Source organism: Aureobasidium melanogenum (assembly GCF_000721775.1).
Source record: "Aureobasidium melanogenum CBS 110374 unplaced genomic scaffold scaffold_2, whole genome shotgun sequence".
Lineage (NCBI taxonomy): Eukaryota > Fungi > Ascomycota > Dothideomycetes > Dothideales > Saccotheciaceae > Aureobasidium > Aureobasidium melanogenum.
The window spans coordinates 1,505,570-1,532,574 of NW_024470054.1; the positions used below are offsets into that span (position 1 = coordinate 1,505,570).

General features: G+C 50.2%; 9 protein-coding genes across 9 annotated transcripts; 4 read left to right on the top strand and 5 right to left on the bottom strand.

The window, feature by feature from the left end:
* Window positions 1-1,808: 1,808 nt before the first annotated feature.
* M437DRAFT_72333 (uncharacterized protein) lies at window positions 1,809-4,790 on the top strand (the record flags this gene model as incomplete). The annotated part of the gene is made up of 9 exons (XM_041025840.1): window positions 1,809-1,914; window positions 1,972-2,092; window positions 2,145-2,193; window positions 2,243-2,642; window positions 2,689-3,987; window positions 4,021-4,242; window positions 4,276-4,571; window positions 4,602-4,635; window positions 4,672-4,790. The coding sequence occupies 9 exons, from the start codon at window positions 1,809-1,811 to the stop codon at window positions 4,788-4,790; spliced, it is 2,646 nt and encodes an 881-aa protein (XP_040883825.1).
* A 941-nt stretch (window positions 4,791-5,731) lies between these two features.
* Window positions 5,732-6,799, top strand: M437DRAFT_81279 (uncharacterized protein; the record flags this gene model as incomplete). The annotated part of the gene is made up of 1 exon (XM_041027523.1): window positions 5,732-6,799. One exon carries the CDS (start codon window positions 5,732-5,734, stop codon window positions 6,797-6,799), a length of 1,068 nt encoding a protein of 355 aa, XP_040883826.1.
* A 362-nt stretch (window positions 6,800-7,161) lies between these two features.
* Window positions 7,162-8,307, bottom strand: M437DRAFT_39702 (ebp domain-containing protein; the record flags this gene model as incomplete). The annotated part of the gene is made up of 3 exons (XM_041020059.1): window positions 7,162-7,285; window positions 7,589-7,658; window positions 7,788-8,307. 3 exons carry the CDS (start codon window positions 8,305-8,307, stop codon window positions 7,162-7,164), a joined length of 714 nt encoding a protein of 237 aa, XP_040883827.1.
* Window positions 8,308-9,221: 914 nt separating this feature from the next.
* Window positions 9,222-11,468, bottom strand: M437DRAFT_39062 (uncharacterized protein; the record flags this gene model as incomplete). Its single annotated transcript, XM_041019943.1, has 2 exons — window positions 9,222-9,563; window positions 9,624-11,468. The coding sequence occupies 2 exons, from the start codon at window positions 11,466-11,468 to the stop codon at window positions 9,222-9,224; spliced, it is 2,187 nt and encodes a 728-aa protein (XP_040883828.1).
* A 4,373-nt stretch (window positions 11,469-15,841) lies between these two features.
* Window positions 15,842-16,330, bottom strand: M437DRAFT_62977 (uncharacterized protein; the record flags this gene model as incomplete). Its single annotated transcript, XM_041024180.1, has 1 exon — window positions 15,842-16,330. The coding sequence occupies one exon, from the start codon at window positions 16,328-16,330 to the stop codon at window positions 15,842-15,844; it is 489 nt and encodes a 162-aa protein (XP_040883829.1).
* Window positions 16,331-18,578: 2,248 nt separating this feature from the next.
* Window positions 18,579-19,642, bottom strand: M437DRAFT_40211 (uncharacterized protein; the record flags this gene model as incomplete). Its single annotated transcript, XM_041020150.1, has 3 exons — window positions 18,579-18,651; window positions 18,731-19,079; window positions 19,150-19,642. 3 exons carry the CDS (start codon window positions 19,640-19,642, stop codon window positions 18,579-18,581), a joined length of 915 nt encoding a protein of 304 aa, XP_040883830.1.
* Window positions 19,643-20,126: 484 nt separating this feature from the next.
* On the top strand, window positions 20,127-20,425 carry M437DRAFT_15062 (bola-like protein; the record flags this gene model as incomplete). The annotated part of the gene is made up of 2 exons (XM_041018794.1): window positions 20,127-20,180; window positions 20,267-20,425. Coding segments are annotated over 2 exons (213 nt in total), but the record flags the coding sequence as incomplete, so codon positions are not given.
* A 729-nt stretch (window positions 20,426-21,154) lies between these two features.
* M437DRAFT_39518 (uncharacterized protein) lies at window positions 21,155-23,544 on the bottom strand (the record flags this gene model as incomplete). The annotated part of the gene is made up of 3 exons (XM_041020025.1): window positions 21,155-22,626; window positions 22,675-23,407; window positions 23,482-23,544. The coding sequence occupies 3 exons, from the start codon at window positions 23,542-23,544 to the stop codon at window positions 21,155-21,157; spliced, it is 2,268 nt and encodes a 755-aa protein (XP_040883832.1).
* Window positions 23,545-24,327: 783 nt separating this feature from the next.
* On the top strand, window positions 24,328-26,098 carry M437DRAFT_72338 (lysophospholipase; the record flags this gene model as incomplete). The annotated part of the gene is made up of 3 exons (XM_041025841.1): window positions 24,328-24,873; window positions 24,926-25,189; window positions 25,244-26,098. 3 exons carry the CDS (start codon window positions 24,328-24,330, stop codon window positions 26,096-26,098), a joined length of 1,665 nt encoding a protein of 554 aa, XP_040883833.1.
* Between the last annotated feature and the right edge of the window lie 907 nt (window positions 26,099-27,005).

Consider the following 27,005-nt stretch of genomic DNA (forward strand, 5'->3'; position numbering starts at 1 on the left):
GGTCGTTTGTCGACACACCATGTTCGTGAGACATATCTGATACAATCAGACCACATTTCATCAAGCCCCTTTAGCTCAGTTGGTAGAGCGCGGCACTAGTATCGCTAGATCATGCCGAGGTCGCCGGTTCGACTCCGTCAGGGGGCACAGACGTGTGTATCTTTTGTTGAGGTATAAAGATGGTTGAGGAGAGGTTTTTTTTCGTCGGTATGCATGGGTAGAGGAGGTTATGCAAGCGAAGCCTGCATATCTTGGCACAAGAGCTTTGTGCTTGGGCGGTCAAGATGCGGGGAAGTCGGCTACCGAGCGCCCGTCATCTCTTCAGCTCTTTCTTCTGTTGAGGATGTATCCATGCTTAGAAGATAGTTGTGCATCTTCAACGCGGACCATGACTGAGGCGCTAAGACAACAACAGATTTGTAGCTTACTGTTGGATCACTGATCGATGATGAGTTGTCCTTCGTGTACTGCTCTGTGTTCCGAGGAATCTAACTGTCAATTGAACCGGGTCGCAATGTCGATGGCGTTCGCAGACAGAGTTCGAGTGTAAAGTTGCCATCTCATATCCAGCCTTCGTGATACGGCGCAAGATAGCTACAACTCTGTAACGACCTCATATTCCCCCATGTCTTGTAGGGCAGAATAGCTCCGTAGTCGTAGTGATGCCGTGCCCAGTCTTCCCTCATATCAGACCACCAGTCAAGCGGTCGTGTCTGTATATGTAATCTTTGTGCCTATCCAGGGTTGTCTTGCAAATGCGCAACGGCTGGAAAAGTTGGAGGACCAGACCTGTGAGTATGCGAGTACCTTGGACAGAGTTTTGAACGTTTGAAGCTCTGCTGACAGGCGTGAGAGAGTACGGCAGAGTAGTTCTGTGCATTGTTCAAGCAAGAACCATGTCATCTAGCCTGATACAATGAAGGAAACGATGACAAGTACTCGGCCAGGTTTGTGCGTGATGGTCAGCTCCTCCGCATGTTCTCGGAGTGGGGATAACCGTTTGACAGTGCGTACTCCACTTGCATATGCATTCAGCACCAGCCTTGCTCCTCTCCGCCGGGATTATAACCTGAAAAGTTGCAGCCACACCTTGCAAGACTTGGAAATGTTTCTGCGCAGCCGGTAGATCCTGGCACCACGCTCAGTGACGATTCGCTGGCATCGGGCGGACAACAGCCGCCCGTGCAGCCCGTGCCGTTCACTTGGTTCAAATCCAACCACCTCTTTTGAGACACGGTCGAGTTGGATAGAGTAGACATCCAATCCGGTAAGCGGCAAGAACTTTATCTAAAGGCTAAACAGGCAGTCCGACGCTCATCACTCTGCATGCTTACTCGTCCTTAGAGTTCTTGCATGCATTCACCTACACGTATGCCCGCGGGCCTCGTCCTGCTTAACTCGATGTCGAAGTTGCGAGGCATATCGTCCCTGCCCTATATAGGCGATGCAAGTTCCGCAATCTTCGCACTGTTCCACCTCGGGCAGGTCCTCCTGCCATCTTACCCCAGCGTCAATTGTCCCTCAATCATTCACATATTGCCCTCTAAACTTTCCCAGAGTGTCATGAACTGATCCCTCACTGCCCTAAAGTAAAAGCATGATATTTGATCATAGTGATCACGTTCATCCCCCACCAACGTGAAACATCTAGCTCGTCGTTGTGTTTATTGCATCAATCACTTCTCCTCTGCGAATGCCTTTCTGAAGAGTGAGGAAAGCGACTGAGAAAGCGAAGCGCCTGCACAAATTGGTCCAGCAGAGACTCAGAGGCGCTGGCTTCTCAGTCGCGCCTGATCTGCTCTGCGAGGATGACTTCTTTCAATACGACGAGCGGTCTCAATCCCACCATCGGGTTCAACGCGACGACAGGTTTCGAAGCCACAGATGGACTCAACACGACAGCAATATCACCGGGTATGTCTGGCTGAGCCCAAGATCCAATGTCTGACAGATGCTAATAATGTACCTCAGCCAGTTCAACTCGCGATGGGCTGCCTCTTCATCCACGTCTCACGCCCGCCTTCGGAGTAGCTGGCGCTCTGCTCATTATGACTGGCTGCGCATACGCCTGCGCCAGCATTCATTTTATGAGGTCCGTTTCACCACGACCTCGCATATGTTTGCTTGCTAACCAATAATCGCAGACTCTACATGTTCCTCAGCTGTGCCTACCTCGCCAGCATCTGTATCACGGTATGTGTGTAACCATTCTCGTTGCACCACGATGCTGATCTCCGCGCAGGTCCTAATAGTCTATGTAATGTCTGTGCCGGATGGAAACATTAGCAACGGTGTTCAGGGCGCATATCTGGTCGCCACTGTCCTGCCTGGCATCATACTTGGCGCAGTACTCTCACAATACGTCCAATGGCTGGCTAAACGTTCTGGATGCATTGTAGGAGGCTTCTGCATTGCCATGTGGATCGAGGTACTGTCTCCGGGAGGCCTCATCACGTCATCTTCGATGCTCGCGCTGTTCATTGCACTCGTGTGTCTTGCCGCGCTCGCACCGTCATTCCTCAAGAAGACGAAAGAGCCGGCTTATATGATCTGCTCAGCATTTTCTGGCACCACAGCACTTGTTTTGGGAATCGATTGCTACAGTCGTGCTGGGTTGAAGGAGTTCTGGGTGTACACGTGGCGTATGTCGAGTCTGGATCATAGTATTCTTTCACTAATCTGTCGCAGAATTCCATAGAGTCAAGCTCTTCGGCTTCGGGACCGCGACCTATCCTCTGACAAGAGGGATCAAAGCCGAAATTGGCATGATTCCTGTCCTTTTTGCTCTGGCAATGGTGTTTCAGGGTAAACTCTTCAAACCCATTCGACGCCGAAAGCAAGAAAAATCAGCAGTAGATGCAGAACACAGAGAAGAACTCGAAAAGGAAGAAATTGACACCGGACGCGCGGTTCAAGAGAACGTCGACAGAGAGCGTGCAGCTTGGGAAGAGAGATACAGGGAGCCGGAGAAGAAGAAGCCTGTTGTCGAGCAGAGACAAGTCTACCCACCATCTCCGTCGAAGAATAGTCATAAACTTCATAGCGCAGCGAGCTTTATACTGGACAAGTTGAAGCCCGACACTCGCAACTCAGCAACAACAAGCGATCGAGAACAGCATCCCGATGAGATCCGGCCTGTCGAAACATCCATCGAGAACACAGAAGCAGCGGCCGACAACCCGCAGACACAACGTCCACAGTCTCCACGGAGATATCCCAGTCTGAGACCAACCTCATATCCACCACCACCCATTGTCCCACAAATGGATGACAGATGTGACACCTCTTCAGATATGCTAGAAGATCACGCACGACATGTGGAATCTGATCAAGACGCAGCAGGAACCGAGTTCTCGATCCAACCCAGTAATCAAAATGAAGACGAAGAGAACATTCCTGTAGCAGTCAAGCTGTTCCGACAAAAAATCCCACAGCAACCACTTGAAGAAGATGAGACGAACGAAAAGCACCAACCTCCGCTGGACCAAGAGGCCACGAACGAACCGCTCCAATACGCACATCATGGACCCAAGAAATTGGATCTGGGCGAGGTTCTTGACGAGTGTGACCATGATGGGCCTTCAAAACACCTCTCTGGGCTTGCCACAATCTCAAGGGAAGAAATCGTCAATCGAACGCTGGAGTGGAGAACGACTGTGATTCAAGCAGAGCTGAATTCGAGACCCTCAAGCGCACATTCATACGACGCAAATAACGAGCCAAGCGTATGGTCAGGATTTGAGGGCACTCACACAACAGATGATACTTCTGAGCGATTGGAAAGCCAGAAGACGGCAGTGCCGCAGCCATTGCAACATGGTCTGTCAAGAGGAAGCGCTATCAAACAGAACAAGCGCAGTTTTAGACGTGTCTCAACCATCAAGGGTAAAGCAGCTATGATACCTGCACCAGTCAAGTCCGCAAGGGTCAAGGAGCGTAACTCTTCGCTTCCGATGCTCAATACTGCACCCACTCTTTTAGACGATCGTACAACAATTGCACACCAGAGAAATAAGCAAGTCTCTCTCACGAACAACTTCGTGGGCAACGAGACTCAGGGCGTTATCGCGAGAAGGAATTTCGGGTCTCATGGCAAATTCGCAGATCGCAACTCTAACAATGTCGAGTCGACAGACCTTGACGAAACAACACTTTCGCAAGTCCGAGCGACTTTACATGCAAGAAGTGTGAGTAACAGCCAAGTCTCCACAATTTCATCTCACGCACCTCGTGCTTCGAGCAGTGTGGGCTGCCAATCGCCTGCCAATACAACAGCGAGAACGACTCCAATTGCAACTTCCCCCGTGCACAACAACTGTCCGCCCTTCATGATGGTCGCCTATCCTCTCCGAAATCCGTATCCAATGCCTCCATGTGAGACTTTTCAGCCCCCAGCCTCACCATATCGGTATTCAAGCGGAGTCTACAATCCGAACGTGAATGTTACTCTGAGTGGCATGAACAATACAGCTATTGCCACTCAGAACAACGATTCATGGGCTCCACGCATGCCACGACGATCTTCAGCCCTAGCCCCGTTCCCTATAGCGCAGCCAACTCTGATGCATCGCGTGGACTTCGATGAGGATAAGAAACGACAGACCGGAGAAACTCTACGTGACACTCAGAGAAGGGGTACGGCTAATGCGGCCGAGAAAAAGAGGCGACAAGACGCACGTCGCCGCATAAGTCTTCAAGCTGAAAACTCGATGAGACACGGACATCTCGATGATGCACACAAAGAAGCCATGAGGAAGCTTCAGAGAGAAGCTAACAAGAACTGCCAATAACTTTGGCCAAATGTAAGGAAATTAGAAACAAAAAAAAGGAAACACCAAGAACAATCATGTGAGGGTTTCACAGCAGGGAGCACCACGATCGAGGAACGACGATACACTCATTCATACCATTGCTGAGGAGTTGCAATGCAGGCGCTTGAGGCCATTTGCTTTTCTGCTTTTTTGTGTATGTCCTCTTTATTCTTCTTTTCTTTTCTTTTGTCAAACATGGGTAACAACATCTCAATAGCTCAGCGGGGAGTCACGGAAATATGAAGCACGAAGCATGAAATAACATACGCTGACGATGTAACACACTCTCTGCACGACTCTTACACTCTGTCCAGCCATATTGATAATCTCAGTCAGTGCTGGTGCTCATCTCCCCTATAAGCAACATGCCAATGAAAGTGACAGTCTTCAGCCCACGAAGAGGATGAAAGTTTAGACCTTATCTACATCACCATGGTTATATATTTACCCACGTGGCACAAACACGTTCGTTTTTAGGAAGCTTAGCAGTTATATCGGTACGACTTCTTGAGACCACTATCAGATATCATTTATTGTCAAGAGCGTTCGAAGGGTCGTTATTTGCATAGGACAGCCTATGTCATGGTGTGTGTGGGGAACTCTACTGCTCCTGCCAAAAGCGGAATGGGTAGATAGCTGCTACGTAGCACCCACGAGTTGTGGAAGCGAACTCGCTTATACATCAAATGAGGAAGTGAGTGGCTCTGTTTGCAGCTCGTCGCCTGCCTCCTCTATCATCTGCTACGGTCCTCTGCCCGATTCTGGCCTGGCCTTGGATTTTGCTCCTGCACCCTCTCTGGCGCATGCTTCTACTTGTGCTCTTGTATGTACTAATTGAGCTGACCCATCGACTCGTCACAATCGACGCCTTTCTTATCCGCGCTTCTACTTTTAATCCAGCTGCGTTCACCATTACAGACATGGACGAAGAATACATTGTACACTCGTCCAATTTCTTTGGCGATCCTCCCCATTACATGATTGTCTGGCATGCTGGAACGCAATACTCGATCCGTGTACCTCTAGACGACCTGGTTGGAACAGAGTTTCTCTCTACATATGAGGGACTGCTCGCGGAGCTCAACGAGAAAGATGAAAATGATCTACCAAAGAACCTCCCTTTCGAGATCTTTAAAGCCCTCCAACAGCTAGTATGGAAGACTTGCATGCCAGTCTCTGAAGCCTATGCAAACACAGATCCCTCCAAACCAGAAAGCCTGCAAGATTGTATCCAGCCCCCGACAGTTCACATTGCCTTTAGCAAAGACGCACGCGTTGAAGGCGGTGTCGTTGGGAAAGTGATCGGAGACGTTTCGAGCAATTATCCTTGGGATACATCTAGGGCCGCACTAGCCAATGATCATATCACAAACAGCTACTGTTGGGACGCAGCTCCAGTGCCGAAACAAGACTTGAGACTGAGCCCTGCGGTACAGACAATCCAAGCGAGCGAGTTGTTTGTCACCAGAAAAGCCATCAAAGCTGGTCCAATGCGGCAAGTGCATACCACCAAGGGAACCAAGTTTTTCTTCAAGCCTCGCTTGGATCTCATGGTTCCTGAATTTGATCGCGAGGTATCTGTGCTTGGTGAAATAACGAGGTTTGGATTAGATAGAACGCTCAAGGTGTCACCATTCAAAGGGCTGGTCCTCCTCGACAACAGACTCGTGGCCGGGATGTTGTTCGAATGGTTAGAGGGGTGGCCGCTAGCAGAACATCCTGAGCTGTCAAATCTCAGCTTTCACAAGCTCTGGCAGGAGCAAGTAGAGGCTACTGTGAAGGAGTTACACCGGCACAAGGTCGTCTGGGGCGACGTCAATGTCCACAACATTTTCATTGATGCGAACAACGATGCCTGGGTCATTGATTTTGGTGGAAACTGCAATGTGCAGTTTGTCGACGAGGAGCTCAAGGAGACATACGAAGGGGACACCCAAGGATTGCACCGGATCTTCGAAGAGTGGATCTCTGCTATGGGTAAGTTGTGACATAGCATGCGATGTCTGTCTTGAGTTCTTCTTCTCTTTCTAGAAGCCATGTTTGATTCAGACGATCGGGGTGGTTCGCCCGTTAGATGGTTTGTCTAATAGTCCCTAAACCCGTTGTTTTTTTGTAACGGTTGGAAAGATGCATTCTTCCGCTGCTATCCACTAACTCAATTGTCTGATCACCTGAGACCTTTTTCCGTTCTTCGCTGAGGCTTTTGCCTTTGACCTTTGCACAAGTGGCTTTGAAACAGTACAGTAGACAGGCAGAGCCAGTTATGTTTTCCGACGCACACGTCGAAACTGTATTCCAGGATCTCTGATCTTCGAGTCAGGAAGCTTCTAAGCGTTTCGACTTCGATGCGTCATCTCTTCTTTTGCTTAGAAGCTGTAGTGTTCAGAGCAGATGTGAAGACTCCGTAGCCTTGGTAGAGGATCCATAGGGGAATCCAAACCCAAATGGTATTGAAGAAGAAAAGGTATACCCATCTGTGTTTTGCATTAGCTTGTCGATATCCAGCCCTCGGTATAATTTCCTCGGCTACTTCGATAGTCAAGGGAGGGGAACTGTGGAGAACTAAGAATAGAGAAGGAAGTAGAGCAAGTCTTGTGACCACAGCATGCCTGCTCATAGACAGCCACATCTTCGATGGGAAAGTTTGGTGGCCGCGGAGGCGCGAAAGTTGCGCGATCTGGGGACCAGAAATTCCCATGTCTTTTGGTAGAGTGAGGGGTAGCAAATGCATTGCGAGTACAGAGGGCATTATCGAAAGCGAAAACGAGCAAACTTACTTGTACATCCAGTTCGATGTGATTAGATTAGGCGAGCCGCTGAGCCATTCGGGCACGAAAGTCATGAATCCTGAGCGAGCAGAATGATCAGTACAATAATTGAGCGTCAAGTGTGCAAAAGTTGTTGTAGTCCGCGAAAGCGACCCTGACCAAAAGCCACCAGAACGTGAAAGCGTGAGGGTGAGAACAAGACACTTACCGCCATAGAGCTCTCCAGTAGCAAGCACACACATCCAGAACCACGCACTTCCCCACTTCTCTTTGACCAACCGAGAACAGATCCAACAAGCCAATGGTCCACCCACAAACACCGTTAAGAGCTCCAAACTCACAACAGTAAGATCAGTCCCCGCCCACCTTCTATCAGCTTTGGCATACTCGCGCCAAAGCGCACTGTGCCAATGTTCTCCATACGCAGCGCCGTAGTTTCTGCCCGCACGACCTAAGAAGTAGACATTGGCAGGGAGTAGAGGCTCGGTGAGCAGAGTGGAACCAAAAGAGAAGAAGCAGTTGTAGAGAAATGTGCCCTCGAGGATGAAATGAATCAGTGCGTCGAAGGCGTGCCAGATGAAGAGAAAGCGGGTTTTGATGCTCGCGGTGCTAGGCAGTGTATAGAGAGATGTCAGGTAGGCCGCAGCCAGAATCGCCAAAGTGGACAGAAGCGATAGTATGGTTGTCTGATCAATGACCAGTCCCTCTGGGGCCGAAGATGAAGACATGATAATGGTGGGTTGTGATGTCTCTTGCTTGAGTGCCATGTCGAGAAGGAGGAAAGAGGTAAGAGTGCCATGGCGTGCACAAGCCAGATCATTGCTCGTGCGCATGTCAAAATCCTCCAACAAGATAGGCAGTCACGAAGAGGGAGAAAGTGAATGATAAGAGTAATAGAAGTATTGAATTTCTGCTGTTGCCTTCAGTCCGTGATTCATCCTCCTAAGTATTGATTCGTGACGATCACTTAAAGGAAACACGTCCTCCGCCCATCCAGAACCCAGCGTGAGAACATGATACATCCATGCCATGCACGTCTTGTCGTGATAAGACCCACGAAATCCCATACCAGCCACCAAAAATTCACCATCCTTGTTGCCATAACTTCGAATTAACTCGCAACCGGAGTCGAGAGTCGATGCAAATAATGCCCTGTACATACATGCACAGCAACCTGCCTCCCAATGTTCGTCGATGAGTGAGAAAGGAAAAAGTAAGCAAATACAAAGAGAAAGGGAATAGAATGAAGAAAGGAAAATGTAAAATAGCAAAGGCGAAAAGAAAAAACGAAAACGACTTTTCAGAAAAAGGTATCGCGCTCGAAAACAGGCCCAAGTTTGACGACGGTCAAAACACAAGTGTCTGTCGATCATTGTTTCGAGAGCCATCTATACACCACGAGACAATTCATGGAGAATCCGGAACGCCTTGCAAGATGAAATGATCAATGCCGAATCGCTTTGATAGACCAAGGAAAAGAAAAAAAAAAGAAGAAAGGAAATTGTCGAAAAGCCATATCAGACCAGGGGGTTGCCCAGGTTCATATAAGGTTGATCGTGTTCGTCGCATTGCAGCATCTGAGGAGACAGGTGCTGACCCCAGTCGTGCTGCAAGAACGCGTCTCATAGATCAATTTTAGCGTTCAGCCACGGATGGCGGTCGGGGTATGTGATTCCGAAAGATATCCGTCCCTTGCGTAGGGGTAGCTGTAAGCTCGTGCAACATAATTGTTGCTGTTGCTGATCGATGCAGGTGAGCCCGACCGGGAGATCAACTTGCTGATATCGTTGCAGCTAGTCAATCCGTCGTTTGCACCGTCGAGGAAAGGCGACAAGCTTTGAGGTGGCGTAGGAGTAACAGACCCAGATTGGGGGCTGTACTCGTTCGGCGATGCACCGTCACCAGAGCCGTCGGTGCTGCTAGGCTTCGATCCGGAACTGCTTTGAGGCGAAGGTGATGATTTGCCCGAAGATCCAGGAGTGAACTGATGTGATAATTAGCACCATGGGGATTAGGCCTTGGTGGAAGTCTTGTTGGAACCTACGTAGCAGAACTTGTTCACGAGGTCTTTGTATTGCTGGGATCCGATGGCGGGTCTATCGGTGGTTATAGCGTCTGGTCGCTCCGGGACCACAGGTTTGACCTCACTGGCAACCCTGGGTGAGAAGTAGTGCCCCTGAGACTGGGAAGAAGACTGGGTGTGAGGAAGTAATCCACTTTGCTTTCCGAGCTTATCCTGAGCATTCGACAAGGCGGCACTAAGCGATGCTCCGAAGTCGTATCTCCCACCGAGACCATTGGCAGGGGCAGAGCCAGCACGAGTAAGATCCACTCTCTTGGAGCGAGGCTTCAGCTTGACTTGAGGCTGGGCAGCATGGTCACCAGTGAGCTTTTCCGGGGAACCGAAGTGGTAAGTCGAGCTCTTGGAAAGCAAGTCTTCGTCACCAAAGAGGCTACGCTCCTGACGCATTGACGTTGCAGGAGGTGAGTGTCTGCTACGGGGAATGGTGTTGCGTGAAGGTCTTGAAGAAGGAAGAGAGGACAGAGAGCTTGTCGAAGCTGACTTTGCCAACTTCTTGACAAAGTCGATTTGGTAGTTCATGCCGTTGTTGCTGTCCCAATGTTCCTGGCCTCCAGAGTTGTAACGAATACACAATAGCAGTGTCTTGTTCTCCAGGTTCGCTTGATCAGAGAGGCGAATGTTGAATGTAAAGCGGTCATAACCGTCGTGAGGGTTCTGCTTGCGGACATCGTTGTCATACTCGGCCATTACCTCAGAGGTCGTCTTCCAGTAGTCAAGAGTAAAGCGAGCAGCGACATGCTTTTGGAATGAGATGTTTGCCACAGCGACAGTGCCGATCAGTGTCTTGGTGTCGGTTGAAAGGTAGACCTTCTCGACACGGACGGGTTGATGCTTACGCTCATGGGTATCCTCGGGAAAGTTTGCTAGCCTGAGGTTCCACTCAGTCTTGTTGGAGTTGTCCCTGCCTTCGAAAGGGTACTCATTCTCCTCATCGTACGTGTCGACGGGCGAGGAGCCGGCACTGATAGCAGACGGCTTCTCGACCTGCAGGAAGTGTCTGGTTTGGTTACCGTTGTCATTGAAGTGGACCGACTTGGAGTAAGTAGGGGTGCCAGGCATGCTTGAGTATCTGCGTCTTGAAGACGGTCTAAGAGCAGGCTTGACCAGTTCGCCAGACTTCTTTCTTACAAGCGGAGGCTTGACACGCAATTCGTCATCATCGTCACTTTCCTCTGACGGTGACTCAGTAACGATACGGTCAGGGATGATGATTGCTGTTTCCGTGGATGACCTCGAGTGAGAGATCTTGCGTGCTGTGGCGCTCAGTGCTGTGGGTGAGTGAATGGTGGTGGTAGGTTCTGAGAAAGAGACACCACCCCTTGCAGGTGATCCTTCCCGCTTAAGCTCGATGGACCGCACGGCCTGTTCTAGTTCACCCCAGTTGTGAGAAAAACCGTTACGTCCCCTTGGTGTGTCGGCACCGTCTTCGCCATCGGAATTTTCAGACGAGTCTGGGGGTGACAAGATGGCACCTGTCGGAATCAACAGATTGTTCACAGGAGAAGGTGACTGGCGGATGCTACCGTTGTTAGAGATGACACCCTCGATGTGACGGACAGTGCTAGACTCGTCGTCGCCAACAGGTGATTGCGGCAGACCAGCTGGCTCTTGTTGAGAGATTGAAGGACCTCGTCGTTGCTTGTTCAGGTAGGTTGTCGATGATACTGAACGAGGAAGTGCAGGTCTTGGTGAGGCGGGAGATCGTGTTCCTGAGCTCTCTGCACTGAATGATGATGAGCGGCTCATAGCCGGGCTCGTCGTCTTAGACGAGGCGGGTGATTGGTGAGAGGGCGGTGTATAAGGCATTCCTGTATTGTGTCGAGATGCCAGAGGGAGAGAGAAAGGTGGACTTCAAAGGCCGGCAAGCATCAGAAGGGCTGCGCAACACTGCGGTTGCTAGTCAGATCCTGCACGTGCGGAGAATACGCCCTGACTTGTTTGCCGGATACTTACGGATGGATATCGATGAGGCTGGTGAGAGGGAAGAGTAGGTAAGTGTATAGGGTTGGTGATGGTATTGCGATATCAGCTAGTGAAAGCCGCACCGTCGACAGAAAATATTAGATGGTATTTCCTGATGATTGAGGAAAGGCACAGCAGTTCCTCGTTGCAACCGAAAGCGGGAGTTGCGGCTTCTTGGTATGTTCCAACCTAGAGGGCGTCGTCACTTCCCAAACCGGATCGGCTGGAATGATGATGCTGATGCTATGACGATTGATAAAAGGAAAAGCCCGAGACGCAACAAAACGCAGCAAAGTCGAGCAAACAACAGATGGTCAAGACACAGCCCGGGAGGAAGAAAAATCGAGGTGCGGGAACAGGCAGTGATAAAAAGCAAGGAACCCAGGCTCCAGGTCGATTGGGGAAGTGTGGGCAGTTAACTGGTGGTGCGGTTGGTTGAGCGTCGTTGAAGGGTTGAAGCGGGTGCGGGCGCGAATCACGGATGCGGCAGGATTCAAGTGTGGCTTCAAACCCCATGCACGACCAGGAACAGGGAGCCGGGACAAGGTTTGACAAGCGAGGATTGGCTCTGCCAGCGTTCCGCCTGCAGCGCGTTGGGGATCGTAGTGAGCAGCGACTTGCAGCAGCTTGCTGTTCTGGGCTGGCCGGCGACGGGCACAACGGCAACAGCAGACACCACTCCTAATCGAGGGGGCAGCCCGGGCCCCGGACAATACAACAGAAACAAAGGTCCGCCCTGGCGCCGCTGCTGGTTCAGGCACAGACAAAATACTCGGCCACATGTTACGCGCAGGCTTGGTGCTACTGGAGGTATCTTGTCTCTGTACCATGCCACTCCACTCGATATGCCCAGCGGTTGCGCAGCCAGGACTAATGCACTCGACAAATCTTGAGTGTCAGGAGAGATGTGTGCCGTATCCGATCACTTGGCTGCCTCATTTTTTACTGCTGTTCTCCACCTTTTTTTTGCGCGACGCAAGAGACATCTGAATTCAGCATCAAAATCCAAAACACAAGCCGATGATGTTGACGATTTGTCGATCTCAGCGAGCATCAGGCTTCAGGTCTGCGCGGTCGTGGCCGTTTCCGAACGCTCATCACGTCTCCTGTGGTATGGCCACGGGAGGTCTAGCCACAAGCGCGCAAGTGTCTTGTGGCTAGTGACAGACTGCGTCCGTGTCCTCGAGGATGCCTGTGTCGTTGTCATGCTGTCTCCGTTGCGATGCTGACTCCGACATGCCTCGTACATATCTGCTGACAGTGACACCACTTCTGGATAACACCTCATTTCTCGAGTACGTTGTGCAAAACTCACGCTTTCGTGGATTCGCGATTGCAACGACCTTCCCTATCTCTGGCACGCAGTCGCGGTTTCTCTGGAGAATCAGTAGTTGTGCTGGCCCGGGGCCCGACAGACTTTCTCCAGACCATCCCCAAACGTCCATGTTCCTCTTTGATGTTTTTTGACTCTTGACTTGTGCGCAAGCGGCTAAGCTCGGGCCGGCAAATCGGTCAAGACTGTTTGCTGGCGCGTGTCTGACCCAGTTAGCAAAAAACCAGTCCTTGTTCTCCTTCATGCCCACACATCTCCGCTGTGCCCAGAAATTGGACATATTTCACCTCCGCAGCAGCATCACACTTATCCCTGATTCGTGTGGTAGTGACAGGCAACCTAAACAAGATTATATCGTGAGGTAAAGCTGACGAGTTAAGTACGTGTACTGCTGCGATCGCATCGACTCTATCTTCGATCGCAATCTACTCCGAGTACGAATCACGATGGTAAAGTTCTGCCTGCAATATCTCTCTCTGTTGAGGTGAAGAGATCGTCAGCAGGTCCACCGCGTCGCGTGCACGATTTTGTTCGCCGGCATCAGTGCGTGAATTTGTCTGTTAGCAATGACGCTGTCGTGCTATGGATAGCTTGGGCAGACCCATATTGCAGGACACTGGCTCCTGAGCGGTGCTAAACAGGAGGCTCAAAAACGGCCATCTCCACCCAGCGGCACGAATAGCTGAGGCCAGCGTCATTACCCGTTTCATGATATTGAGGGCTCTTTCTTTTGTATCGAGTAGCGACATCCTGTCGCACATCACTGCTGTGAAATAGAAAGACGTTCTCACCGCCGCGCAAAGCCAGAAGGATTTCTTATACATATCATACACTCTTGTCACCTTGTACTACGCTCTGCGAAATCGGTCACCTCTACGAGTAGGTAGCAGCCACCGTGCAGCGACGATTTCTCTCCATACCACTGCGCTTCGCAATTACACTTGACGGATTTATTCAAACACTAGTACTCAGTCGACTATGGTCCGTTCATGAGCACGAGGCAATGACATACTGCTCGAGTTTTTATCTCAAGTTCCCCAGACCCTAATGGTACATGCGTCGACAAGCAGCGGGGCCGTAGTGTAGAAAGAAGCGATAACTAGCTACAGGACAGCACAGCTCATGGTCAAAGCGCAAAATGATAGTGTAAGCAGTCTTTCCAAGCACTCGCGATTGATTAAACACGAGGCACATCAATCGCAAACTTGCCTAAATTTCCACGACGCTTATAGCACCCTTCATCCTATTGCTAAGAGCCTCAACAGCTTCGACAAAAATCCCTACTCCGAACGCTTTCCGCGTCCCACTATCTTACAAGCGCAACCAGTCTGATACCGCCTGATGAGGCACAAGGATCCTGTCAACTTTCAAAAGGTTGCCTTGACCGGTCGGTACAACTTACACATATTGCTGACAGCTCGCTATCGGCACCAGCTGTCTTTGACGTAAAAACATCCTGACGTTCGACCTTTGCGGACTGCACAATAACGCCTCCGTTCGGCACAGATAATTCAGCACTTTCAACAATCACGGCTTGCGGCCCCGACCGATTTAATTAAATGGTTGGTCAAGATTAGCGCGAAGCACACGCGCGCCACGCACGCCTCTGACGTCCAATAACTGGCGGCTCACCAGGCGTTCTTTTCAACAACTTCTCTACACAACGCGCATCAAAAAGCCACGCCAATTTTTGTAGAGGTTCTCAAGAGGTTCAACAAGACGTTGGTGAGACTGGAGGCGGTTCTCACTTTACCCGCCACGAAATATCCGTGCTCAACACCATACAATATCTCAACAACGCTTGCGCTGCATTTACAACCGACGCAACAGAAACCATTATGCATGAAAATGTCGTTGTCAATCAGAATGTTGCTGTGGCATGTCTGAGGCTCTGCTAGCCACCAGCCTCTTTGCTTCCTTTGCTGTTGTCTACTTTGGGTTAAGACATGCCCATTGACACAGCAACGGATCCATATCCCGACCATTGGAAATACACAAACTCATTTCTTGATTGGGAGCAATGATTCGCGGCTCATCATGCGCAAGCAGTGTTTTTCCAGTGTACATGGGTACCCTTCGGAGCGGGAAGACCGTTGGCTTGTGGATGCAGCAGGACTTGGAGGGGTAACCGTCGACAGTGCAGGTCCGACCCATGCACATCTTTGATATGTAGCAATACACATGGATCTCGAGTGCAGATTTCTGCTACAACAAGAAGTTCTGGACGGCGAGATCACCCAACTCAACAACTCAATGCTAGACGACATTCATGACCTTGGCAGCAGCAATCACACCACGTCTTACAGGCAGGGAAAACACATCAAAGCACTCTGATTGTGAGAGCATTGCACGGCATACGAGTGGAATTCACCTAACATTCTACCTCGTCCTCGCTCCCACTGCTCTGTGAAAATTGGGTTTTGAGGGCTTGTTTCAATTTCTCCGATACCATATGGATATAACGATATCTAGGTCTGTTTGCCCGGGGAAGCGAGAGCAAAGTCACTGTATGTTCGAACAGGCCAACTCAGCACAAACGCACGCACACGCGCCAGACACAGCAGATTTAGAAACTCGAGAAGTTTTGCTTGTCGCACGGGCAGACGCCCCGCACTCTTCGAGAGATGTACCCTTCTCCGCAAGGTACATCGTGAAAAGTACCCCAAAGGGCCTTCCGAACTCGGGCAATTCTCCACGGATTGCCTATCCATTTTCTATTCTTGTGCGCGTCAACCAAAAACCCTCTTGCAAGTCGAATCGTCGGCTAGAGAGTCATGACATCCGTGGAGAAACTCAAGCAGACCACACCTCTACCCGCACATGTTTATTGGTCGCACACATGAGAGCAATCTCGTTGAAACCACCAAAGTCTGTACCCTGCCTTCTACTCTCGATATCTCAACGTCCGACTTTCAAGAATGGTCCGGAGGATTTTGTGGGTTAAAATGGTATCCACACTTCGGCGCTGCTTTCGCACAATTGTGACATATACGACACCTTCGGTCCGATTGCAAAGACAGGGTGGAGTGATGGGGACGCGGAGACCCCGACGTCGATCAACAACATGTCTCGTGCTTTGTGCGCGGAGTTCGTTGGGGCAGAGGAGTTCTGGAGGAGGAGAAACACAGAGAGGAGTGTTCTCCGCATCTGAGATGATCCTTCGAAGACCGAACCCCTTCTCCTGAGTAATTCGCGGCTGAGATCTGAGGTACACTGTCCAAAGGTAGAGACCCTGATCAACGTGCATTACTGTTATGTACGCCTTCAGCCACAGCACATCAGTGCCATAACTCGAAAGGAGAGGAAACTCCTTGACCTTTGCAGTATCTTGAGTTTGACCATCGTACGCCGTACAGTCCAAGATATCATACATCTCTGCTACTGGCCAGCCGCATCAGCTTGCGACTTCCCAAAGAGGTACTGAGGTGTGGCTATCCCTCCTATATCCGCGGACCAAGTCCTCCAACCACGGTCTCCGGCAAACATGGCTATCAAAAGGCTGTTTTAGATCAACAGTGTGGTAAGTTATAGCGACAAAAGCCACGTATGATTGCATGCATCCGTACACCAAACTCGGGACCTCTAAACCCATCAAAAGGACAACAGCACACAACAGTCACTTACCTCGTTTTGCAGCCTGAAGCGGCGACGGCACAGAGCAAGCGAGGCCCAGGCGCTGCGCAATCGGGTGTAACTACCTCAGCTTTATTATGCCTGCCTTGCGCTTTCCCTCACCCGCAGTTACACCTGTACATGTGTCTCCGTTCCTTCCATGCAACAGCCAAAAACTCTCACGACTCACACAAGAGCTGGGGTACATGAACATGTAACAAGCGAAAAGAAAGCATTGACAGAAAGGGCGGTGAACTATATCTATGTACTTACGGCACAGCTCTTAGCATCAGTTTCTCGTGTACGGCGAGAGCAGGTCGAAAGTAGACAAGAAATGTACCTATGAGAGGCTCTAGATGGAGTGGCATGTGTACATGGTAGTCCCCATCCACCCCCTGTCTATCTCGACACGTTAGCGACAAACCTTGCCCGCTTTTGAAGTTGTCTGAGCGCTCATCACAGACGACAAGAATTGCGCCACGCCATATGATTAGACGTTCGCTCTACGGAGATCTGCAAAACGATATTTCGTACATCTCTTGTTTTTTCCTTCTCGTGACAAGTAGGTTGAGTGTCGATCGTTCTTCGCTGTGGCTGAAAACCGGATCACGAAGAACTAGAACAACGTGACCTGAGAAGAGTTCAGCGGGAAGGAGCGTTGCCAACTTGTCATTGCTCCACCTAGATACCATTTCCATCTGAGTGACTGTTGACCAATAGAAGAGATAGAGTTTCTGGCAAAGGTAGATCTCAGCGCTAGTTCAGGACCTTAGGTCTCGTCCACAGCTCCACCACAACTGTTGCTTTTAGGGCTGCGCGAAGGATCATAGGTCTGCGGAATCCAACTGCTCACACGCAAAGTCCCACCTCTGAAAGGTCGAGAACATTTTGCATGTGCAAGACGAACGGGAACGACTGTTCAATAGCTAAAACATGCACCAAGACTTATCAAGAATCATTGTCTTAGAACATGTGATTGATCGAAAACGCATTTTCACTTTACTTCCTGCGCGAAGTTGCAAATACTGCTTCACGATGCCATTCCAAATATTCTACATGCCTCTGAGAGAGGGCAGTGGTTTCATCGAGTGACTTGCTCGCTTCGAGATGAGGTGGCATGCTGTTTCTGGAGTGATTGCATGCATGCATGTGTGCAGTATTGCTTATATGCAAGTTCCACAACACTTCTTAGCTAGGGTGCTGTGAGTGACTGTAACAACACGCGCCGAGCGACGTGCAATCTCTCGTGAGCTCAGCATATTACATGTTGCATATATGCTCTTCTGAGCCCTGCATAAACATGAGCATGCAGATGTGACATGATAGGGCCCTCTTTTTGCTTGCCCCTCAAATCACCTCCTTCAAATGCAAAGTATGCGCCAAGGGATGTATGTCCGTTTCTGACGTGCCCCAGATTACATGCATGTATGAGCACGTACTATACGACCATGGCTGGCGTGATCAATGAGGGGAAGTCTGGGGATAGCTGTGGCATCTCTTCGAAGGCGATAAGGCGACGTCGTGTGGCATGATACCAATTCTGGAAACGAACAAGATGGATGCTGCTATCCAAGCAAGTGGTGAGACGATGCGACCGCTCCATAAGCCACGTGTTAACGAGTTGTTGTGGTGTCTCCTTGATTGATCTCTGGTTGTGTGTCCAGCAGTACACGAAAGGGTAGGTAGAGCCAATTCTTGCGATCGGTTTGTGTGAGGCTGGGTTGCCCCTTGTGTTGCCTTGAACGCCTTGAAGAACCCGCGGAGATGCTCTTGACGCACCGGTGAAGAGACGAGGTAGTTTAAACTGAAATGAAGAAACATCTTTCGGGAAAGCGCTTAGAAGGAATATAGTGAGTGAGTCTTGATGACAGCTGCCTTTCTACACAAGTAGAACCACAAACCAATGAAAATGATTGTTTTCATCAGACATTCCGCCCAAAAACAATTGTCGGCAGCCACTAAGCCTAGACTCGTTGACTACGGCATTGCGAAATCTGTTTTCAAGATACTCAAGAGCCTCGTACAATCGTAACTCGACCGTACTGATCTTGTACAGGTCTGTCATTGCCCATACAGAGATATCTGACATCTCAGTCAGTCCACCAGCCTTTAACAACCCATGCACACCGACGAAGAAACAAAAGTAAAGATTGCAACGTACCCTCTATGATGGCCTCGCTCAATATTGAATCCTTTCGGACTCCAGATCTTCTCCATTTCCAATCTGTGTTTGCTTTTCGGCTTACCCTCTGCCAACCTCATCTTCTCGAAGAAAACATAGGCGGCATAGAAAACACAAGAAGTGTTTCCAGTATCAGCGCCTTTGTAACCGCGGAACTTTGTCAGTTGGCCAGATTGAATTTGAGGGGGTTTTTTGTCGCCGTGATATTGGGCGAGCAGGTCGCGGCAGAACTGTGCTGCTGTTACTCCAGGTTTGCGTAGGTGAGCAGCTATCTTTTTGCGTATCTCGTCGCAGCTATCGTAAACTTTGACTGAGTCGGTTTCTTCTCCTGTTGGTTTGCATTGTCTCGTCAGCTGATCCCAGATCATGAAACATACGGACACGAGCCTTGTGATTACCATCAAGATGAATGTTAGTTGTATCAATAGTCACAGCGTCCTTTTTTCCAGATGAGGATGCAGCAGAAGATGTGGCAGCATTTGCAGCAGTCTTTTGCTTTTTGGTAGGAATTTTCAAACCAGCCATCTCCCTCTTCTTGAAGAACAACCAAGCATTTTGATAAGTATCACAGCCAGCACCACCGAACTTGCCATTCTCAGACATGAATCTTCTATAAGCATTCTGCGAGACACCAATGGCATCGCAGAACTGGCCGACTTTCATCTCACCAGCCTCAAGGAAGCGGTTGATCTTACCACGGACTACGGTGCAGGAGTCCATTGGCTGACCATCGGGAATGTCATAGTCATCAAGGTTGATGGTTGGCAGATCAGAGGCATCAGTGGATTTGCGCTTGGTGCCTGCCAGTTGGGTAGGTTGCGAGGGAGTCATAGTGATGTGCTCCTCTGTGTTTCCCGTAGGAGCAGTCAAGTGAATAAGATATTGGTCCATTGCTTTGATGCGTTGAAATGTCAGACCGCTATACAAAAAATTGATCGAGTGGAGACGCGACGCGTGAAGGGAAGGAAGTTGGTGATGGTGCGGGGATGTCAAGGTCAAGCTGACCAATGGCTCTGAGCAGGAATTCGTGACCGCGCCCTTGACGTCTTCGCCGCAACCATCAAACCTTTGAGTTTCCGTTCCATCTGTACAGCAACCACACACTCCGGCAATGGCACCATCCAGAACAGTCCTCCGCAGCGCGTCTATCGCTCTCGCCGCACTCAGAACCTCGTCCCGCACATTGGCCTCAGCAGCTCCCGCAGCGCGACAGTTGCATCACATTTCCTCTTCTTCTCGCACACCCCTCACACCCCTCACACGCAGCACACTGTCCGCAACCTTCACAACCACACCTACACGCCGCTCCACCTCCTCAGATGCAGCAGCCGAGGCTCCTTCCGCAGTCGAAGCCCCGGACTACCTAGACGAAAAAGAACTCCACATCTTCCAAAAGCTCGCCGCAGAGTTGTCACCTACAAAGTTAGAGGTATGAGAAACAGTTCGCCCGCTGTCTCTAAAGGAGAAGGCTAGTGCAAAGAAGAGCAACAGACATTGATTATGTGGCAACAACAGGTCCAAGATGTCAGTGGAGGATGTGGAAGCATGTACGCATTGGACATTGTGTCTGCAAAGTTCAAGGGCATGTCGGTGATTAAGCAGCATCGTTTGGTCAATGCTGTGCTCAAGGACGAGATTAAGGGATGGCATGGTGTCCAGCTAAAGACAAAGGCTCCTTGATCAAGAGAAGCAGCATGCCAGCGGTAGAAAGAAGAGAAGACGCACACGAGACCGAAAAAACTAAGGCGCGAACAAGCGCAGAAGGCAGAGGGCCTGCTGCCACCTGGGGTCTTGGTTGACACTTATACGGGTTGGTACATATTACTACGATTGGAGGCTATGAGGCACATACAAGACATCAGGTATGTCGTGCTCTTCTGTATATCATTGTACATTACCAAGTAAAAGTCACATTTACGACTTTATTAGCTAAAAGAGGGTATCTAGAGTTGCCCTTAGACACATCATGGTGAGTCCAGAGGGATCGTGCAAACATGCAGAGTCAAAAAGCGGTCATGTGTCTCATTAGTAGATCGTCCATCGTGCATGCATCTATGCATTGTCAGAAAGACAAAACGGCCAATCTGCGATTAATAACGATATTGCTTTCTCATGTTTGCAACAACGACCTTGCTTCGCTTCTGCATGCAACAACGATGCCGCTTCTCCGTGCTCCATGCAACGACGATATGTTTCCTATAGATGCATGTAATGTCGATGCTGTTGTTCCTCATGCAACAACGGTACACACTCCGGGGGATGCATCCAAGATTACTGCACCCCATACTTTGCACCATCCACGCTCCTTCCTTCCATACCATGCAGTGCCGTTGTTGCCCTGGCGGTACACTGCCTGCGAAGAGAAAAACCACCACAACAACTCCTCCATTCTCTTTTCGTAGATCATACGACCCTAACGTAATTCCCCGGAAACAGTCCTTTGCCTCCACAATATACCCCCCAGAACCAGTCCCCGTTGATATCCTCCACCTCGGTAATTATCGCATTGCGCGGGAAACGGAGTTCATCTTGTACCTCATCGCTGGGGAAGTAAGACCACAAAGCTTGAACTTTGAGTCCTATGCCCCCAGAAGGTGGGAATGCATGTGGTGAAGAAACGAATAGGTTCGCTGAGGACGCTACGGTTTTGGCAGTGCCGTCGTCTTCTTTCCAGCGCCAGTGGTCTTGGTGCTGGCGCTGTGGGGATGAACCTGTGGCTGTGGCCCTGGTGGTCATGTCGTCCTTGAGAGCCCACCCGCCGACCATTTCTTTGACTACCACGCGATGAGATCCGCCTTCTCTGTCTTCGTATCCGACGATACTCATGCGATGTGAACGTAGGCAGCGTCGCCAGCCCGCAGGTCCATTCTCTCGGGCTATCTTGCCCGTGTTGACGAGCGAGTGGTAGCAGGAGTTGCAAATGTCGTAGTTACCTTTATTGCATGTGTTGCAATGAAAACGAGCGTGCGAAGGAGGGATAGAATAGTGACACACATCGCAGTAGGAAGATAGGGGTATCGGAGTGTAGGAAGATGGATCCGGCACGTGTGGAAGCAGAGGTATAGACGCTGAAGGGACGTTAAAGTGAAAGGCAGAGCTAGTCGGTGTCAGAGGCGATGGGTATAGCTCGGACGGCGAGTGTCGTTGTGAAGAAGTTGACACATGCGTGACATGCGCTACAGAGGTTAGTGGATGAATACAATGTCGGCCTTGTTGGATACAGGCATTGCAAAAACCCCATGCTCCATCGTTGCATGTATAGCAATGCCAGTAACACGTATTCGCAAATGCTTGACATCCATCACAAAACAGGCCTGACTCTAGGCGTGCAGTGTTTTGATCGTATCGTCTAGCAGACAAGACATGAGGTGGGTCGTGATCTGGGTGGTCAGAATTAAAGGCTGCCTGAGTAAGGTAGCGAGTTAAAGCGGCACGACCAAACCCATACCAATTCAAACAGCCTTTCCCTGCGCGGTAACACCCAAGACACAGATTGAAGTTGCCATTGGAGCACTTGTCACAATTGTAATATAGCGAGTATTGTATATCAGGTTTCTCGCATCTCGAACAAATGATAGAAGGAGCAGGAACATCCGTCACCTGCTGTTCTTGAGGGAGGACGGGAAGAGCAGGCGAGCTATGATTCAAAGGCCGTGAAGGCGAATCAGGGGCTAGATGGCGGTGCCGATCGGCTGGTGTATCGATTCGACGAGAGGTATGGGCTGAAGCAGCACGGCGTCTGGCTGGTGAGAGTTGACTCTCGACAGAGGCCAAGGCATGCTGGCTAAGTGTCGTGGTAGTTGAAGTAGTCCGACGATGGGATGTATTTGAAGGAGAATGTCTATAGGATGTGTCTGAAGGAGAATACCGATGGGCTGAGGCTGAAGGAGATTGCCTGTGTGATGAGGAGTGAGGAGAATGACGATGAGTAGATGTTCGTGGAGAGGGACGAGCAGCAGAGCGGTCACGATCATGATGACGATCACGGCGATCTTGACGGCGGCGAGAACGATATGCTCGTGCGATGGAGTCAGTGATGGCGTCTTCTTGGTCTGGAGTCAGATTGTTGAGATCGACACCATCCAGAAGGCCATGATCAATGATATGACGCATAATCTCATCTTCCATGTCACCCAAGTCCATATCTGACTGGCTCAGAAGCGAGCGTATACTGGACTGATGCGACAGAGCGTCGACTTGGGCTGATCGTGGCGAGTCGTCGCGACGGCGATTCTGGCGTGTATGCCTCTGATGTTCTGCAGGAGTTGAGCGGTTCCCAAGACCCACGTCGTTGAGACTCAGTTCGCGCGCCTGAGCCAGCATCTGTTGTTCCTCCTCATCTTCGTCGTCGTCTGATACCTGTCCCAGGTCTACTGGTGGTATAACATCGTCTCCAGGCTTGTACGTCTTATCCATGTCCAGTTTCTCCTGAGCGGTCTTCCCTTTGTCAGGATGAGCCTGCAGAAACATATCAAGCAGGGTGCTGAGGGTCGCATTCGGCCTGGTGTCGCGCACGACAGCTCGACATGCTGGGCATGAGTACACATGGCTCTTCGACGAAGACTGCCATGCGAACCATTCTTTCAAACAACTTCCGCAGAAACTGTGAAGGCAGTCGAGTAACGTCAGTGGCCGGTAGAGGACGTCGGTGCAGATCTGTTACAAACCGTTAGTCCCTCGCTGTTGACGGCCTTCCCGTTCCTTCTGAATCTCGCCTAGATGTCACTCACCGAGCATGACAACTCCTTTTCCAGATCTAAATCGCGCCCTCCCTCGCTCGCTTTGTCCGTCATTTTGACTGCACTTGCTTTCTTGTCACTTCTGTCCAACCGCCCGACGACGCTAATCGTGGGGTCGTATCTCTATTTATTATGTCGGCCCGCTGCCCAGGCTTGCGGATCATGCTGATGACCACCTGTTTCACTATCGGATTGTCTGAAAGCTTTCTTGGTTTGTGCATCTTGCTTCCATTTCGACTTGCTTTTCGATGCCTCTTGCTACTGTATCCTCTTCATTCTGTTCCGTTGGTCGTTGTTTCGAGCATCGCGTGCACCCAAGGTTCACCATGATCCACTTTTGCCGGCAGCCCGAGTATCCGTCCCACGCGACTTTTTTGTTTCAAACCTTCCTTCGCCGATGATGAGACCAGAGTCGAGATTCTGCTATATTTCCTCTTCTATTCTCGACCGTGCTCCCTCCGCCAATCTCTCATGTCTTGCCTGATGAGTCTTATTGGTTCTCGTCGACATCCTAACTCCTGCATTCGTGATCTTGCCGCAGGTCAATCTATCTAACATGCACGTTTCTTACCCAGGACGTGCGTACGCGTTGATCAACATAGCCGAGCAGCCCTCTTCTTCCGTTCTTCTCGAAGACACTGCCGATGACTGCTCGCTTACACACTAACCACCAATGAATCCCCTTCGTATGCATTCCTCGTCTGTGCTTGCTTTGCGCTTCATCTGAGAATATATGAACCGGTCCGTTAGTATGAAAGGTAGGTCCTCGCTGTTGTCTCTCTTGCTCGCTCCAGTCTTTCTCTCTCTCTCTCATCGCATCTCATTCCTTCTTTCGTTATGGCCCCCTACGCTGCTCTGCTGCAACTTTCTCTACTGGGTATTGCTGGCCATGTCTCTGCCGCTGCCATTGACTCTCGTTCTCTTACTCCCTATGCTCCTGTCTCAGCAAGCTGCCCTAGCACTCCCTTAGTCCGCACTGCCAATAGCCTAGGCTCAGGTGAAGCTGCATACATCGCTGCTCGTAAGCCCCAGGCCGACACTGCTCTCGCTGCTTGGTTGCAAAAGACCGACTCTGCTTTCGGCAACACGAACTTGCCCACCATTGGACTGGTATTGAGCGGCGGTGGCTACCGTGCCTTGCTTTCTGGTGCCGGTCTTATTCAGGGGCTGGATGCCCGTGATTCTGACCTCTCTACCAGTGGTCTCTACCAGGCATTGACTTATGAGACATCTCTTTCCGGAGGTGCATGGTTCTCGACTTCTTGGACAGGTCTGAACTGGCCCACTGTTTCCTACCTGAGAGACAATCTTTGGTCTGAAGCTTTTGCCGACTCGCTTCTTGTACCTGCACGCCTCCTGACCGCTCTTGCATACGCCGATATCGTGGGTCTTTATACGAAATCATCCTGCATACCTTTGACTGACACTAGATCAGGTTAAAGATATTGTAGACAAAGCCAAGGCTGGCTTCCAGCCCACTCTTATCGATGTTTGGGGCAGATTACTCTCTTACCAGCTTCTCAGCACCAACTCGCAAGACATCCCGACTGATGGTGATGTCACCAAGACTTTCTCGAGCGTGGTCACTTCTTCCAACTTCACCAGTCATGCCGTGCCCTTTCCCATCATCACCGCTCGAGGTGTCAACAACTTTGATGGAGAGTGTGTTCCCCTATCCAACGGAACCCAATACGAATTTGTATGTCTCTTGGAGTATGCTGGCCTTGACTTGAGCTAATCTCTCATTCAACAGACCCCCTATGAGTTTGGATCTTGGGACTCCAACATCAACGCCTTTACACAGACTGCCTACCTCGGATCGAAACTGACCAACGGTGTCCCTACCACCAGTGGCCAGTGTGTAAAGAATTACGATAACATTGGCTATGTAGCAGGCACCAGTTCAGCTTTGTTCAATCAGTTGGTACCGTCCTGCGGAACCGCTCCTGCAGCGGTGAACAACACTCAATCGCTGGTCCAAACACTCGAAGCTATTGTCCTCAACGCCCACAGCCCCATCGAACGCGATCTCTGGGCTGCCTACCCTAACCCGTTCTACAAGTACCCTGCCTCTACTCTCACCAACGCACAAACCGAGATTGAGCTTGCAGATGGTGGTGAAGGCAATTCAGCCATGCCTTTCTGGCCTTTGATCCAGCCCGAACGCAATGTCGATGTCATCATCGCTGCCGACAATGGCGCAGACACTTCCGACCAATTCCCTTCTGGCACTGCCATCGTTGGCGCCTACGAGCAAGCCCAAGCTCAAAACCTCACTCGCATGCCTTTCGTGCCCACCCTCGATGTGTTCCTGTCTGCAGGTCTCAACAAACATGCCGTCTTCTTTGGCTGCGATACCCCTGATACCGCTACCATTGTGTATTTACCTAACAACAACTACACCTACGCTTCCAACATCCCGACTGTTATCATCCAGACCAGCGAGGCTCAGACTGCCGGCATCATTGCTAATGGCAATGCTATTGCTACACAAGATGGAGACGCACAGTGGCCTGTTTGTCTTGGATGTGCGATTATGAAGAAGACGGGTGCTGCTTTGCCTGATGCTTGCACTGCCTGTTTCGACAAGTACTGCTACTCCCAGTAGAGTATTGGATGTGGTCTGAGGATAGAGTGTTATGGTTTCTAATGTATAGTAATGAAGAAAGTCTCGTTAGCTACGACTTGGTCGGTCTCTAGTGCATGCTACTTTGGTCTCTTTCTCAACTGTCGAAATTTCACGTTGTTTTCCATTGCCGCATGTGGTCCAGAGGGTCAATATGGCTTTGATTGGGTTAATATAGAATCCATGGGGTAGCAACCAAGATCCCGGGCAACCAGAAATTTATTAGATGGCGGAGATCTAGATCGAAATGAAGTCCTCGCCACACGGCAATTACAAGTTCGGTGCCTGAGGCAAGAGGTTGAAGTTACTCTGTTTCGAGGTAATGTCACAGCGAGAGGCGATTTTGGCGAGAGTCGATTTACGCGGCAAAGATATACGACAAAAAGTCAAGTGTGGTATGAAACCCCACCAAAATGAATGATTTATGGTTGAAAAATACCAGAACTCAGCCGTGGCACAAAAGTTGAGATCGAGATCTAGAAAAGAACAGGTTGAAGGATAAGAATGACACAAGTTTTCAACAAGGCATATAGTGGATCGGTCAACCTTTGTTGAAGTATTCAATCTTGTGTTCTGCTGATAAGCACGGTGTGCCTCGCCCTAAATCGCCCTCAACCTGCTCTTGTCTACTTGAGTTTTACGATTGGCCTGGTTGGAGAAGAGACAAGGGGCTAAAAATGTTGGTTCGAGAGTATGTGTTATTGCAGATTTTACCCCAATTTGATCGGGGTGGAAGAGAAGTTGCTTTTCTCGATGCAGCTTTTTACAATGGCATGTGTGAGTATGCAATTGGCTGCAGTCGACAGTATAATTCGTGGTCGCGTGCCTGGCAGTGTTGGGTTGGTCCAGGCTAAATGCATGAATCTGCGCCGGAATGTAAGACTCGTTT